Raw genomic sequence first — 14416 nt, 5'->3', positions numbered from 1 at the left:
GAAAAACTCATAAATGCAGAAAGACTACAGAAATGCTTCTTCCGGGTCATTCAAACACAAAACCACTAAGTCCTCCACCAGCAGAGCTCAAGGGAGTAACAGAGCAGTTTCCCCAGTTTCTTTCCTAATTCTGCACCAGCACAAATGCAGTGATGCTCTTTGTAAGCAGAGGAGAATGTCGAGATAGCCACCTTAACCTCCGATTGCCAAGAATGACAGAAGGGAGGAGAATGGTCTAAGGCCCCTCTCTTCATATACAGAGAACAGAAGAAGGATTTTCAACACATGCCACTCAACTCTATTGCACTGAAGCACTGGGGAGACTTTTCCAATTGAAAGGCACACTGGTTTCCAGGATAAAAGCCCTTTTCTAAGGAAAATTTGAAAATATCTTTGGCTTTACAGTCATAACTGGCTGAACTATGGTTATCTGATTTGCACAAAATAATTCCAGCCATGCAAAGAGGCTGTCATTGCAGGAATGTTGCAGCTACATAAACAGCAGTATTTCTTTGGTGATACCTTGACAATGCCCGACTGCTAAATTTCACTGTGTGGCAGGCACTGGGCCTTAGGTTGTCATTTTCAGGGTGCCAGCCTGTGAACAGCATCAGCACTGGTTGAGAAACATCTTTAGGTATGTACAAGATACCAGCCTCCCTCCCAGGAGCTCAGGCTTTTTAATCCAAATTCAAGCATTTGCCATCTGTGCATTCCATATAGAATAAATACAGTCAGAAAAACTGCTAGAGCATTGTCTAAGCAGCAGTTATGAGAGAAAGGGACCCCGAACTATATTTCCTATTGCCCACAATGCAGCACTTTAAAATCACTGATATTTTCCAAGCATAGCTGTATGCAGGAATGTGATCTATTTTGCACATGCCTGATTGAATCATTACATCTAGATTTATAAATCTGTGGAGTTTCTAATCAGACACTGAGGGAGCATGTTCAGCCTCTCAATCTAGTGCCTTGGCAGGTCAGTCAATCAGAGCATTTCTCAGCACAGCAATCCCAGAAACACTACTACTCTTTACATGCAGTTAAGCAGCATTCGAAGACATGAATGTTTTGCCCAATGTTGAAAATATCAAGAAAAGTTATGAAAATTGCTCCTAGTCTGACCTTTGCAAATGCCTTCCTGAATCAGTAGGAGATAAAAGCAAATATATCAGAGCCAAAAGAAAGTAGATTTTAGAGATTAAATTTATAATGCATGGCGGGCTAAGTGTTGTTTTTTTTTCAGAGAACTGCCAATAGTAAATACTATTGCTTATACTGTCAATCTTACCAGTTATATTAGTACTACACTTTTTATTTTATTAAGAAAAACAAACACAACTCTATTGTTAATGCCAGTAATCAACATCCCGACGAGGGGAATGGTAAACTGACCAGTTTGTTTCAGGATCTTAGCACATGTGCTTTATTATATGGATATACTGGGAATAAGCAATGCTAGTTACCCACCCTCGCCATGGCAGAGATATTAAGTGGAGAAAAATGCTTCTAAAGAGTTAAGCATCAAGAAGGGAGCTAAGAAGAATAAAAACTGGTCATAATTAGAGCAGGGAGATTTATTCTCCAACCACAAAATCGACCTCACTAGAAGCTTCTGCAGGAGAACTCCAGGTGTGATAAATTTATGGCCTCCCCTCCTACCCTTGCCATTACTCTTTCCAAAGCAGAGTATTATATTCTTAAGTCCTTGACCTCAGATAAAGCCTGAGCTTCCTTTCACTTCCCCTCAGTGCATGTCCCCATGTCCATTTGCCAGCATCACATTCCAGTGTCACACTGCAGACAGGCCTCATAAATTAGCAACGATATTCTGGTGTGAATGCACCAGAGGAAACTATTTCTGTCAAAGCCAGGGGAAAGTAACCAAGTTTGACTCGTGTCAGTGATTACTAATTTGGAGGCACCATAAACTTCATACTCAGAATGCAGGACTGTTTGTGACTGTTCTCAGTTGTCTGGGCAGAGCAATGAGACACTTATCGATGCCATGAGATGTAAAAGAATCTGATTCAGAGAAACGTACAAGATTCTGCACCCACGCAAACTATACTTTTCCCTTTCCTCTCCATCCTCCTCCCAGACACCCACGTTCATTAGAACACGTCATCATCCAGTGAACAATCTTTGCTCTAAATTTGGCCTTGTGAAACGAAATTCGTCTGAAGTTATACACAGACAGACATGCTGAAATAATACAGAAGGAGGACTAACAGAGGGGTTTGAAAAGCCTTAAGTGAAATAATTCCATTCTGACTTAACCCGTGCAAGCTGCACATTTGTAAAGGTTCCCAAACCCTAGTGAAGGGATCTATCTCCAAATTACATCATCCAGTGGAGCAAGCCTTAAGTGAGCTGTTGTTTCCATGTGCAGACAATTACACAGCTTGCTTCAATCTCTATTGTCAAGTCCATGTTATTTTTCTGTCTTCTCACCTGTTCTTAATTTGTTTCCTAGATCTCCACTGGAGTACTACTCAAAGAGGAGGTAAAAAAGAAAAATAAAAAGCTAACTGTGATCCAAAATGCTAGATGTAAGCGGAGTTATGAAGCTAATGTATCATAGAGAAGGGAGATTTACAAAATATTAATGCCACAAAGGACATTAAATCACTTAGTTTCAGCTCCCGTATATTACATGGTTTTCATTTTCACTCCTTACTCCAGTATTGCATCCAATAACAGGTGACTCGAGCACATCTTCTGGAATGGCACCTAATGTTGATTTCAGCATGAATCCTCACACTAACTTGTGCTTTTGGATAACGGTTTGTAGAACTGTGGTTTGTAATCTTCAGCCTAAACTCATTTTAATATATTTGCAACAGGTAATTCTAGAAATTCAAGCCTATTACCAGAAGGCTCAAATCCATACAAAGTCCCTGGAAATTTTAGAGACCCACCAATCTAGAACTGCTACTTTCAGGCTGTGTGATTTGTCAATGGTATGCAAAGATATCCAGTCACAGCTGAAAGGTAACACTGAAGCTCACTAGCAAGCCAAGCTATAGAGTATTTCATCAAGAGCTGAACATCTAATTAATAGGATGTTGGCCAACTGAATGGATCCAAAGTAGTAGGTAATAGAAGTTATTTAAGGGATTGATAAGAACATGCTAGCAGCATTAAATATGGCACATAGAAGAAGACATTCTACAAATTGTTCAGGGTTGTTAATTAATCTCTTTTCCGGGAATTTATCTCCTTAAGAGAGATAAGTAAGGCTAAAGTGACATAAACAGGGTGGGGGCAGCGGAAGAGAGATTAAGAGAAATATAAACTGAATACCAGGGAAAGGAAAAAAGTATCTAGCCAGTAGCTGCCATTAGGCAGTGAAATTGTTTCCCTGAGGGCACAGTGAAAGAGGTATGTGTCTGTTTCTGGAAACATCTTCAACTAAACTAGGCCAGCACATGTGAAAGGTACTACAGAAAAAGAGTACTAAAGTCTAAAACCAAAAAATGATTGCCCCTTATTCCACAAGAAACAAAGACTCATTCCACATAATACACTGTATTCTTGGAAAGAGTGGAAGAGTAGTTGCCCTTACTGTAAACATACTCCAGTGTTTTCCCTACTGCTTTACTAGCTGCTGCTTTCCACTACATTCTCAAGGCCCTCAGTTTCCACTCTAGGAATTAAAACTGATTTTTTTCTATCATCCTTGCTCATAACCATCCTCTTCTATTTCCCAACATTTTGCATTATTGTCCTGTGAACTGCTTGCAATTTCCCCCAGGTTTTGACATCTCCCACCAACGCAATCTCGTGATTTTTCTGGTTGTAAGTCCTGCTGCTACCATGTTCTGCAGCGTGCATGCCAACTTTCAAACCTGGGAGACATCTCCAAATACTTGAAGACAGCAGTGTGACCCAAAAGAGCAATACTTTTTTTCTCAATATACAAGAGGAGTAACAAAAATCAGGATAGAAAACAGAAGTGTCTGATTCAGGCTCTTACCTGTGCTACCTCTTCAAAATCATCATGTCTTTTCTGCAGTGCGCGTGCTCTGTGAAGAGATTTCCCCACTCCTGTATGTTTACTCAGAAAGGCTTCCCCATGATTTTCAATCCAGTCCAGTACCTGCCAGAAGAGAAGAACATCCAATTACCTCTACTGTCTCAGTGGCACAGAGAAATTCTCAGGACGAGGATAAAACAGCTGCAGAGGTATTGCTTTTGCTTGCTACAGCTAAACATATGCAGATCTGTCAAAGTCCATTCCATCTGGATAGAAGATAAGTATTTCTAGATGTTACTGGTAAATTAGAATTATTGGATTTTTACTATTCAATTTATTTTGAAGTGTAGCTTAGTTATTTGAGCCTGCCAGATAGCAAACATTGACTTAAAGAATTTTGAGGAAAGGAATCAGAAATCTGGTGTCTTTCGCAGCAAGTACCCTTCCCTCTTGAGAGCTCCTTGTGTACACTGGAAACAGTGAAAACTGATTTTGCATAAACAGCAGATCTTAATGCAAAGCATCTTAAATGAATCCAAAAGCATGATGAAGGATCAATTAAAGTTTATTTTGATGTGGGGAGAAAGCATTATCAGAGTACCTAGAATGAAAAGGTTAAGAAGCCTTCACTGCAGGCTGTAAAATGTTGACAGTGTGCACCCTCCAAGTCTTTAAGGTTTTCAGTCCCAAATGTAACTGATCCTTATGGAAGGGTAAAGTGGCAAGTCTGGTATTTTGAGAGTTAAAGAGGATTTTCTTTTAAAAATTAAACTGTATGATCACCATCCACTTGGAGCTCCTTCTCACAACAACACCGGCACTAAAATTTAGTTCTGTTCAAGGTCTACCATAAGCTGAAGAAAAAAAAATTAACTTTACAAGCTTGGGAAATTTCAGAATGCGATCTCTACCCTTTCTGCAACTCTGCTAATATACAGAGGCTAAGAGAATAAACAGTACTAGATCAATACTGGTATTTGTGTAAGTAGCTAGGACTCCACTCCACAAGAAGCCCTGGGCTCACAAGGAGCTGTTGATCCTCACTGCTACCGATACTCATGGACTAGCAAACAACAGCTGGTATTTCTGTCACACTGAAGGGAGTAAACACCACAAGAGTCCCCAGGACAGCAATACTACTAGAGCGCTGCACCTGCAAACAGCCTCAGAGCTGCATCGTCTCTGCGCAGCACTGGGGTGCAAGCAGCAAGCATGGGCCCCAGGGATGCTGGGCAGGGGCTGCAGGACACCTTGTGGCAGCTTCGTCTGAAAGGGGCTCTGATAGCAGGGCATAGAACCAAGGCAAAAGATAGCTGTTGTGCAAGCAGCCACTTGTCTTGTGTGCAACTGATAAATAAGCAGATATCATTGACTAAGCCCAGAAATCTAAGACTGGAGAAATTAAAGATGTGTGTGTAGGGTTTTTTTTTTCCCCCTTCCTCCCCCCCCCCCCCCCCCCCCCCCGGCAAGTAAAGCTATTTCATGGCTTGATTGCACAGAATCTAAACCACCTGGTGTTTAAGTCTTTTCTGTACTGTTGGATCCCAAGCATATTTTTGTAGGAAGCTCCAAGTACAAACAAAGTTTTCTATACATACACTTATTTCCCAATCCTATTATTTTGCAGGAAAAAAAGCATTTTTTTAAGTAATATTTTGTGCTTACAAGTATTTTTCAGTCACAGAATACAAATAATTTCACAAAATAGGCTATCAACACACTTTATGGTCTGCAGGGCCAACAGACGTTAGGCTCAAGTGTCACTGTGGGGATGAAGAAGCAAGACCAGGTGTGTTGGTAGTTCAGTCATCACTTCCCATTTCCCTTTCTCTGATCAGCTTGTCTTCCATCTGCTTTGGTAAATGCCTTCTAGAATTTGTGTTATTAACAGTCTGTTAATAATTCCATTAACAGCCTCTTTACTCTTGTCAGGAGTTTTCAATTTATCTATTAAAAATGGAACCAGATTAAAATTCAATTTTGAAAACATCTCATTTAATGAGGTCTCATTTTTTAAATATTTTTTAATGCAAACAACTTTAATTTGAGCAGTGTTTCATACGAAGTTAGTATGCAGTATGTACTTTCTAATTATTAATATTTGATAGCCACTCACTGTAATGCTACAGCAAAATACTCTAGTAACTTTTTCATGCTTTTTCAAGTAGTAATCACATAAAAATAAAAATTTTATCCCAACCAATGTTATATCGGGCTGCTTTAGTCACTGTTAGATGAGTGATGACAGAGATTGCCTCTTGCATTTTAGAAATCCTAACACACCAAAAAAACCCCACCCAGAGTTGGAACATTAATCCATTGGGAATAAACCTTTGTTCAGGACTGATCCAAAAGCTTGCAACTCTTGAAGCAAAGTCTCATGTTGCATTCAAGCAGTTATTCCATAGTGCCTGACGCAGAAGGGCGCTACGTGGTGATTCATCAAATCCTTCTTATAACATGAAAGCTTCCCTCTGAAGTAATCTATGCAAGTATTGATTAGATTACCATATCCTTTCATTTATAAGATTAAATATAAAATACCCCTTGAGGTGACAAATTTGTACATCCACTTAATAAATCAACACTACATGACAAGATTAAAAAAAATAAATCTATAAACCATCCACTAATGACACTGGCTATAACACCCTTTTTGAGTGCTTTCCTATGTCATTTCTATGCTTAGAGTGCCACATGTAAGATTTCATAGACCCTACCTAATCTTTAAAACGTTCCAGTTCAAACTGTTCCATAAGCTCTATTTCTGCCATGATTCCCACAAGAAACAACCATGACTTTTTAAAGACTAAGTTCCTTAACAGAATTTTTGTGGCTCTGAAAACCACGTTAACATATTTGACCACTGCAGTGTTCAATGCATTTCTTTTAGCAACCATTTTATGAAATCCATAAATGTTGGACTGAAAATACTGTGCTAAATTTTAATTATGCGTGGAAGGGAGAGGGGGGAAATACTATGTGTGTATATGCACATTAAGAGACTAAGTGAACTGCTGAGGTGTCCCAGGAAGTAGGCAGAAGAAATAATGTTAGTATGAGGCACTGATAATCCAATAGTCCTAACTATCAAAGGAATCCTTGGCATTTATATGAGCAGCTAATATGCCATCTAATAATTTGAAAACACAAAGAAATATCACATCTTTGTTTCTATCATACAAGGCACAGAAAGTTTGCACTAAATGAAAAGAGGTATGGGAATAACTGAGTGATCAAAGCAACAGCAAGAACATAAATATAGCTGGATTCAAAGCACTTACTCCCCAGTGAAAACAAGGCAAAATGTAAAGCAATTAGCCTGTGGCAAATGCAGGAGCAACTCTGAAAGGTCACAATTAAACCTGAAATCACCAGCACTTGTAAACATCTACCTGTCAGCATGTCTGGAAATATTCTCCCTTACACTGAAGAAAGGAAATGTCTTTAGAACTAGTGTAACTGTGTAATAATTCAAGATAAACAACATTTTAATTGAGAGCACAGACTGTATAACTTACTCTACTGCTGAAAATTAACATCCTGAGATAGAGTTAGCCATTGAAGTTACAGTGCCATAGTTCAAATAATTTAATTAATCCTTAAAAACGTAACCAGCTTGAAGATGCTGTTTAAAATGCAGTTAAGAGTGTTTTCCAAATTACATCTTCAAATTTCCTAAATGTCCTTTATTGCCAAGCTATTGTTTTCTTAAAACAGCTAGAAAAAGGCTGTAAGTCATGAATTCTTTGGAATGAAAATACTATGTTACAGATAGATCCATCATCTGAGGTGTTTCTTGAAACATAAAATATATTTTGCAACTCCGGTATATGACAAATCTCATTCTAGTACTCATTTACTACTGCAGCTCACTCGTTTGAAAGCTGCTCAGGAGAGGGGCCAGGACCTCCCTCCTGTTCTATAGCTCCTGTAAAGTAAAGCCTGATCCTTCCTGACAGCAATTTAAAAACAGGCCAGCCGCTGTTCATGCAGGCAGCATTTGCCAATGTAGGCTGCTGTCCATTAGATAAAACTACAATAATAAAACCATAGCTAGAGTTTGAACTTCAAGGTACACCTCCAAGCACGGGTGAAGCTGCCCTGGAGTCACCTAGGAAATTCTCTAACTCAGAGTTTCTGAAAGGGCTGGGGGATAATAGTCTTGGTATTTCACCTTTACCTGCAGCAAATTCCCATCCCACACCTCACTGACCCAGCCACTACTGGTGAGTTGATTTGGGTAGATTTCTGCTGTTTCTTTTCACAGTCCCATAGGAAGTCCATGGGAAGGAATAAATGAGCTGCTCTGTTCACTTTAACAGTAGCTTGCATGGGACTCCAGATAGTGTGCACGTGAGCCTAGGAGGTGAGAAGGCTGCTCCCTTTCTTTTCTGGATGGATATCCATGACTCCGTGTTTAATTCCCAGCTACTAGAAGTTTATACAGCATCAGGCTCAAAGGCATTAAATGTTTGCCAGTAACCTGTTAACAGTGGGATAACAAACCAAATGCTCAAGAAACAAATTTGATGTCAGCAACATTTGTTGGTGGGAATGCTACAGGTTACATGTAATTGTTAAAAAGAAGATGTTAGTATCTCTTGTTTTTATTTCATCTAGTTTAAGATCAAAAGTGGTAGAAGCATTATCTTCTTTCTATCATGATGTGCATGTCCTGTCTCCTTATCTCCTCAGGGGCACAATTACACACCCAGCAAAATAAGTATCAAACCAAGGTCACCAGGAAAATTAAATAAAACTCCAGTAAAATTACAGCAGGCTGACTGTGCTAGCTATTACAGTTATTATATGGCTGGATAACCACAAGATTCAAAATGCTACCTGGAAGAATAGCCATAGCTGTCCCTGTTGAATGATCTGTGCAACTGCAAAAAATAATAATAGTGGCAATTCAGTCAGGTTTCATCTGAGTACAGCATCAGGAAACAGGTGCTTCCAAAGGCCACTCCACACTCCATCTTCTTGATGATTGAACTCTTGCCTATGGGAACCCTAAGACCTATGGTAGCACACCTAAATTGGCAAAATAAATACCGCCCAGGTAAGGTCGGAGAAAAATGTACTCCATTTGCAGGGAATGGTGATAGTTTGTATGGGACAGGGTAGGAAAACACAGGAAGAAAGAAGTGGAAGAACAGTTTTAAAGGAAAAATGTTGAAGAAGCAATCACACAATAATTAAGCAAAGTTCTGGGTTGATAATTGCTCTTCCTCTAGGCTAATTTGTATGATGGCAATATGGCAAGATGATTACATTAGTGCAGTTAAGGTCAAATTTTTTAATAGCTTAGAAAGTTAATTTGATTTTTAAATTAGGGAGAGGGGAAAAAAAAAAAGCAATGGACACTATTTTAAAAGGGCAGAGTTTTTCAGCGTGGGTCTTTGAAAATGTAGCCTCTTTCTGTAAGTACCTTTCCTAATCAGCAAATGTGAAAACTAGGAAGCACCTCATAAGTTTATATGACTTTAAAATAAAATCTCCTTGGAAAACAACTCTTTCTCACCAAGTCCCCAAGCTCTGGTCCCATTTTACATGAATACAAAACATGAAAGTAGTAGTAAATGCATTACTTTAAGGAACTATAGCCATTGTTGACACTACTTGAAAAACTGCATTTTCACATCTTTTAAATTGTATTTCTTATAGCAGCAGTGAATGAAGATGAAATGAGAATGACCTGGATAAGAATCGTAAAATTATTTGGGTTGGAAAAGACCCTTAATATCACCTAGTGCAACCATAAACCCAAGACTGCTAAGTCTACCACTAAATCAGGTCACTAAGCCCATCTACAGGTCTTTTAAATATCTCCAGGTATGGTGACTCCACCACTTCCCTGGACAATCTGAACACAAAGGCTTGCCTAAATATACCAATCACTGAATCCTACATGAAAGAGATGAGAACTGTAAGCTGGTGATTAAACCATCATTACTATGATGAAGCATATTGTGCTAGCAGTGACAGGGCACTCTGACTTTTGCATTTGGCCCAGGCCCGTGTTGAACAGTTTCATTGCTCCTGAGCGAGATGACCCACTGAAGAGACTTGGCTGAGGGAATCATTAATCTTTGTTACTCTAAGACCCACTGTTGTTGCCATAGTGACTCTTAAAACTAGGTTCCTCTGAAAACTGAAAATAAATTATACTGTTTTACACTTTAAGCAGTTAAGAGTCAGATCTTGATCGCAAACTAGTACAAATCTGGCATAACTCAAAGGGGTTAGATTAACTCTTTGGTGACTCCAGCAGAGTTGTAATAAATTCCAGAGCAACTCCATTGAAGCACACCCAATTTATGCTGTTTTAAATGAGGCCCCATTTCAAATAGGTGCATAAGCATTGCCTAACTTCAAACACATGGATACAGCCTCCAAAGTCCGTTAGGTTTATGCCAGGGAAAGGAAGCCAAACAGTATCAAGTTGCCACTATATACACTTTATGGCTTGCTCTTGAGATGCTATGGGCTAACTAGAATTCTGGTGTGATACCAGGAATTCATGTGACACTTTAAAACTTGCGGGTTTGCAGTCTCATCACCATTTTCACAAGAATCAAACTGTATCTCTACCTTTTCTGTAGCTGTTATTATAGATGTCCATTATTTCCAAGGTCTTGCACGTCTGAAACTTTATTCCACAAACTCTGCGTTTGCCAACCATGTTTTTTGTAACCAAGAAGTGTAGTTAAAAGGTTCATGTTTCAGATCATGCTTTCACAGGTACTTCACATCCAAAACTTGTTTTAAATGTTTTGTTATACTGCACAGCAACAAAATCCCATCTTTTCTGTCAAAGCCCTTCAAAATTGTACAAGCCTAGTTAGTAACGCTGGCTGAACTAGAATTTGCAAGTACAAGATACACAATTTTTAGCAGAAGATAATTCATTCCCTTACAATAGATGAACTAGAAGCTACACATCATATATGCATTTATGAGCAACATAACTCAAAGTAGGCACTCCCTTCTTGAGAGGTAAAAGGGCCTCTATGCCATAAAGAGAGCACATTTGCCAGAGAGGTGACAATCTCTGAGCGGAGGCAGCAGACAGTTGGGGATTGTCATCTCCTCTCCATTGGAATTACCTCTGCTGGGGCACGTTGTTCTGTGTGGGCTGCCACTGCCAGCCTCAGCCCTGGCCACCTACCAGGCCCTTCAGGAGAATTTGATGTCAGCAACAGTACCAAGGAACACAAAACAAACACCGAGAATCAGAATAAAAACAAAACTAAAGAGCCCCCCAAATGCACAACAAGTCAAGGAGACTTACTAAATCCTAATCCTAACGAATAAAATGCACACCAAGTCTGACTTAAATTAAAATGTAGTTCTTTGTTGCATTCCAAATCATTGCTGAAAATAGATTTCTTTTCCCTCCTATCCTGGTCCTGTCACAGCAGGGTAATGTCAAATAAAGGTCTAGCTGAGAAAATACACCAAAATACAAAGGAACTTATCCTCTGGCTTTTCCTGGTATTATTAATGGTTTATAATAGAAACCAAAACAAAACTCAACCATTCTTAGTTGTGGTTTTTAACTCCTAATAAAAACTGAGCTCCCCTTTTCACTTCTTTCTTCATTAAAATTAAAAGTTGGTGGCACAGTATTTAAAAACAACAAACATTTTTTTAAGAAGGGGATCACACCTCATGTTTAAAGCACAAACATCATCTTTGGCTCCCATGACATTACTTTTAATTTCAGAGACATCTATGACTGATTCTAAAACACATCTTGTTCTCATCAAAATCCACAGCAAAGTTTCAACTGACTTCAGTAAACGTAGATCAAAGCCCCTGTGCATATAAAGGTAATAAGCAGACTAGTTACGTATCCAGCAGAATCCGAGCCTCCAGACACATGCCTGAACACCATGTTCTAGTTCTCATTTAGCAACTTCTGAACAAATGTAGTTCATATGATAGCATGTTACAAGCTGCATAGGTACATGCAGATAAGTGCACTCGTACAGATACAGCTCTGTTAATGCAGTGCAGTAGCAGTGTCAGGGAACTGTGCCTCACTGTTCACTCTCTTTGGTTAAGCATGTCAAATTATACAGGCATTCTAAAAAATAAGCAAAACTCAAGGAGGCTTTCATATCAAAAGTAGATGGCAACTTAAGTGATTTGGTTCAATGCCCAGCACTGCAGTTCAGCAAATGACTCAACTTCCCTGCCTCCATTCTCATTTCTAAAATGACATCAACCACACTTGCAGTCAAAACAAGCAAGGCTGATAAAGTGTTTGGAGTGAAAGCTGCCTTCAAGTTTTTGCAGCTTCTACCAGTATGTGGCTCCAAATTTGGGGATTCTAGGAATCTTTTCCCATACAGACACATACTAATATAATAAACATCATGGCAGCTGTACAAAAGTGAGCAGGCAATCCATTCAAAGGTGACGCTTTAAAATTAGGTGGAAGCTGCTCTAAATTCACAGGGTAAAAATGCCTAACTTCTGAGGATGTAGCTATAAATCCTGAAATTCCACAGCTTGACCTGTCTGTGTGGCAAAGACTAATTAATATTTAGAAAATAATATAGCCAGCCAACTGGGTTCTTCTGTATTTAATTCAGCTCAAACAGTCACTTTCAAATTGGTTTGAGACCTAATCAGTGTATCCCACTATCACCAGGCAAGCAATCTGAGGTTTCAGGGATTTGTGGGGGGTTTTTGGTTGTTTGGTTTTTTTTTAAAGAACAGGGGGAATTGAGCGAACAGAGCTACACTCATTAACAGTCTGAGGACTGGATGACAAAAGTGGGTTTTCATACTCCAATCCTTTCTCAAGGAAGATCTTCCTTAAAATGCTACAACAGAAGACCTTTCCTGCCATCAGTCAGAAATTTATCACCTCCATTTTGCCTTTCCTTTTCACCACAATTCCTTTGTGTGGTATGTATGTACTCAACTATGCCTGGGTCTCTTTCAAAAGCCAGAGAACTAATGCAACTGCTATTAAATATGATTTTTTTAATCACTCCTTGCTTTTCCTTTCTAATTATAGTTATTCCAAATACCAGCAAATAATTAAAGAGGTCTTTTCAAAAGAAAAAAGCACACAGTCCTGTTTGCCCTTGGAGGGAAAAGTAACCTTTCAGACCTATCAGTATTTTGCTGTGTAGTGCAACTAAATTAACGAGGGGAATTAAATGCAGAGCCAATTACAACATTTAAAAAACTTTCTTTAGTCCCTTGTCTACATTCAACCAAAAAAAGACTCCATGAAATCAGATTCTAGGTGTTTTTATAAGCTTCCTGCACATTATGTGAAAGCTTCACCTCTGCACAATTTCTCATTTTAACAACAAAAATCTAACCTCTGTTGTTAAAAATACTGCTAGTTTGCCAAAAGCAGAACATCCATGTTCTGTTCTTTTCAGTGGGGACAGCCTTGCAAAACACAGCTGATAATAGTGAATGCATCCGAGTAAATTACACAACTGCTGAGATATGTGGGTCTATCAATTTAGAAGTGTGTCAGAAAAGTGCTGAATGTGCAGAAATGTAAGCACATAGCTTCTCAAGACTCCTCCCTGCTTCTAGCGCCCATAGATATCCTACAAGCCCACCTGGAAACAGGACTGTAGCAGTTCATCCAGACAAGACAGTCCCTGCAATAGGATTCTTGCTCATCAACAGCTTCTGCAGTAAAAATCACAACGGAGTAAAAGATTCTCCTGGCTAACCCATTCTTAGCAGCTTCTTTTGCTGAAGTATTCAAAAACAGCTGTGAAAGGTCTCTAAAGTGAATGGTATGACTAAGCAAAGATATCCTAAATACCTTCCATAGCAATGGCCTGAGCACCAACAAGATTATTCTCAACTTCTCCAGCACCATCTCAGAAGTTCATGATGACTTGCTGATTCAGGCCTTAACTTGAAGTAGCTTTGCTCTTCCATTCCTCACCCCACTCCAAGAGCTTTCACATTACTGTAGACTGGCTGCTTACGTCATGCAATGATGTGTGCACGGTCTACCACACAGCTGCTCCAGCTTAACTGCTTACCTTTTCACAGGCTTGTATGGCAAAAATAACCCCGAGTCTGCTTTCTGCAGATGACTATTATGTACTTATACAGTTCTTCATGTCTATAAACATTTTACAATGGAGAATATGGTGTGTTCTGGCCCCATCCACCTTCACTCTATGTAAAAATCTGATCCCAGCCCTAGTAATTCGTGAGATGCAAGATTTAGTCATGTCTCTCTTGGGAACAGCACGTTCAATTCAGGGCTCTGGCAGAGCTGACTGGGTGTAGGTCGGGCATTTTGAGAGCAGTACTTGCCCATTTCCTCTGAGCATTGGCTGAGGTCACACAGCCCCAGCCTGCTCCTTCACTAAATGTTGTCATCTAGGGTGCAAGCTCACCAAAAGGAGTAGGAAAACACATGCCTCTCTT

The 14416-nt window shown here is 39.4% G+C and overlaps 1 protein-coding gene across 13 annotated transcripts in view; it reads right to left on the bottom strand.

Moving 5' to 3' along the window:
- KALRN (kalirin RhoGEF kinase) overlaps positions 1 to 14416 on the bottom strand; it is a 514059-nt gene that overhangs the window by 232899 nt on the left and 266744 nt on the right. For all 13 annotated transcript variants that reach the window (XM_057430160.1, XM_057430159.1, XM_057430148.1 and 10 more), the window contains exon 10: positions 3983 to 4105. In XM_057430160.1, coding sequence (XP_057286143.1) covers positions 3983 to 4105 — 123 coding nt within the window. The remainder of the gene's footprint in view (positions 1 to 3982; positions 4106 to 14416) is intronic.

This window comes from Pezoporus wallicus, unplaced genomic scaffold, assembly GCF_028554395.1.
Source record: "Pezoporus wallicus isolate ANWC-B61680 ecotype Strahan unplaced genomic scaffold, APGP_CSIRO_Pwel_v1 contig_5261, whole genome shotgun sequence".
NCBI lineage: Eukaryota > Metazoa > Chordata > Aves > Psittaciformes > Psittacidae > Pezoporus > Pezoporus wallicus.
Note: the sequence above shows the minus strand (reverse complement) of the source record. Positions and strands in the feature narration are given on the sequence as shown.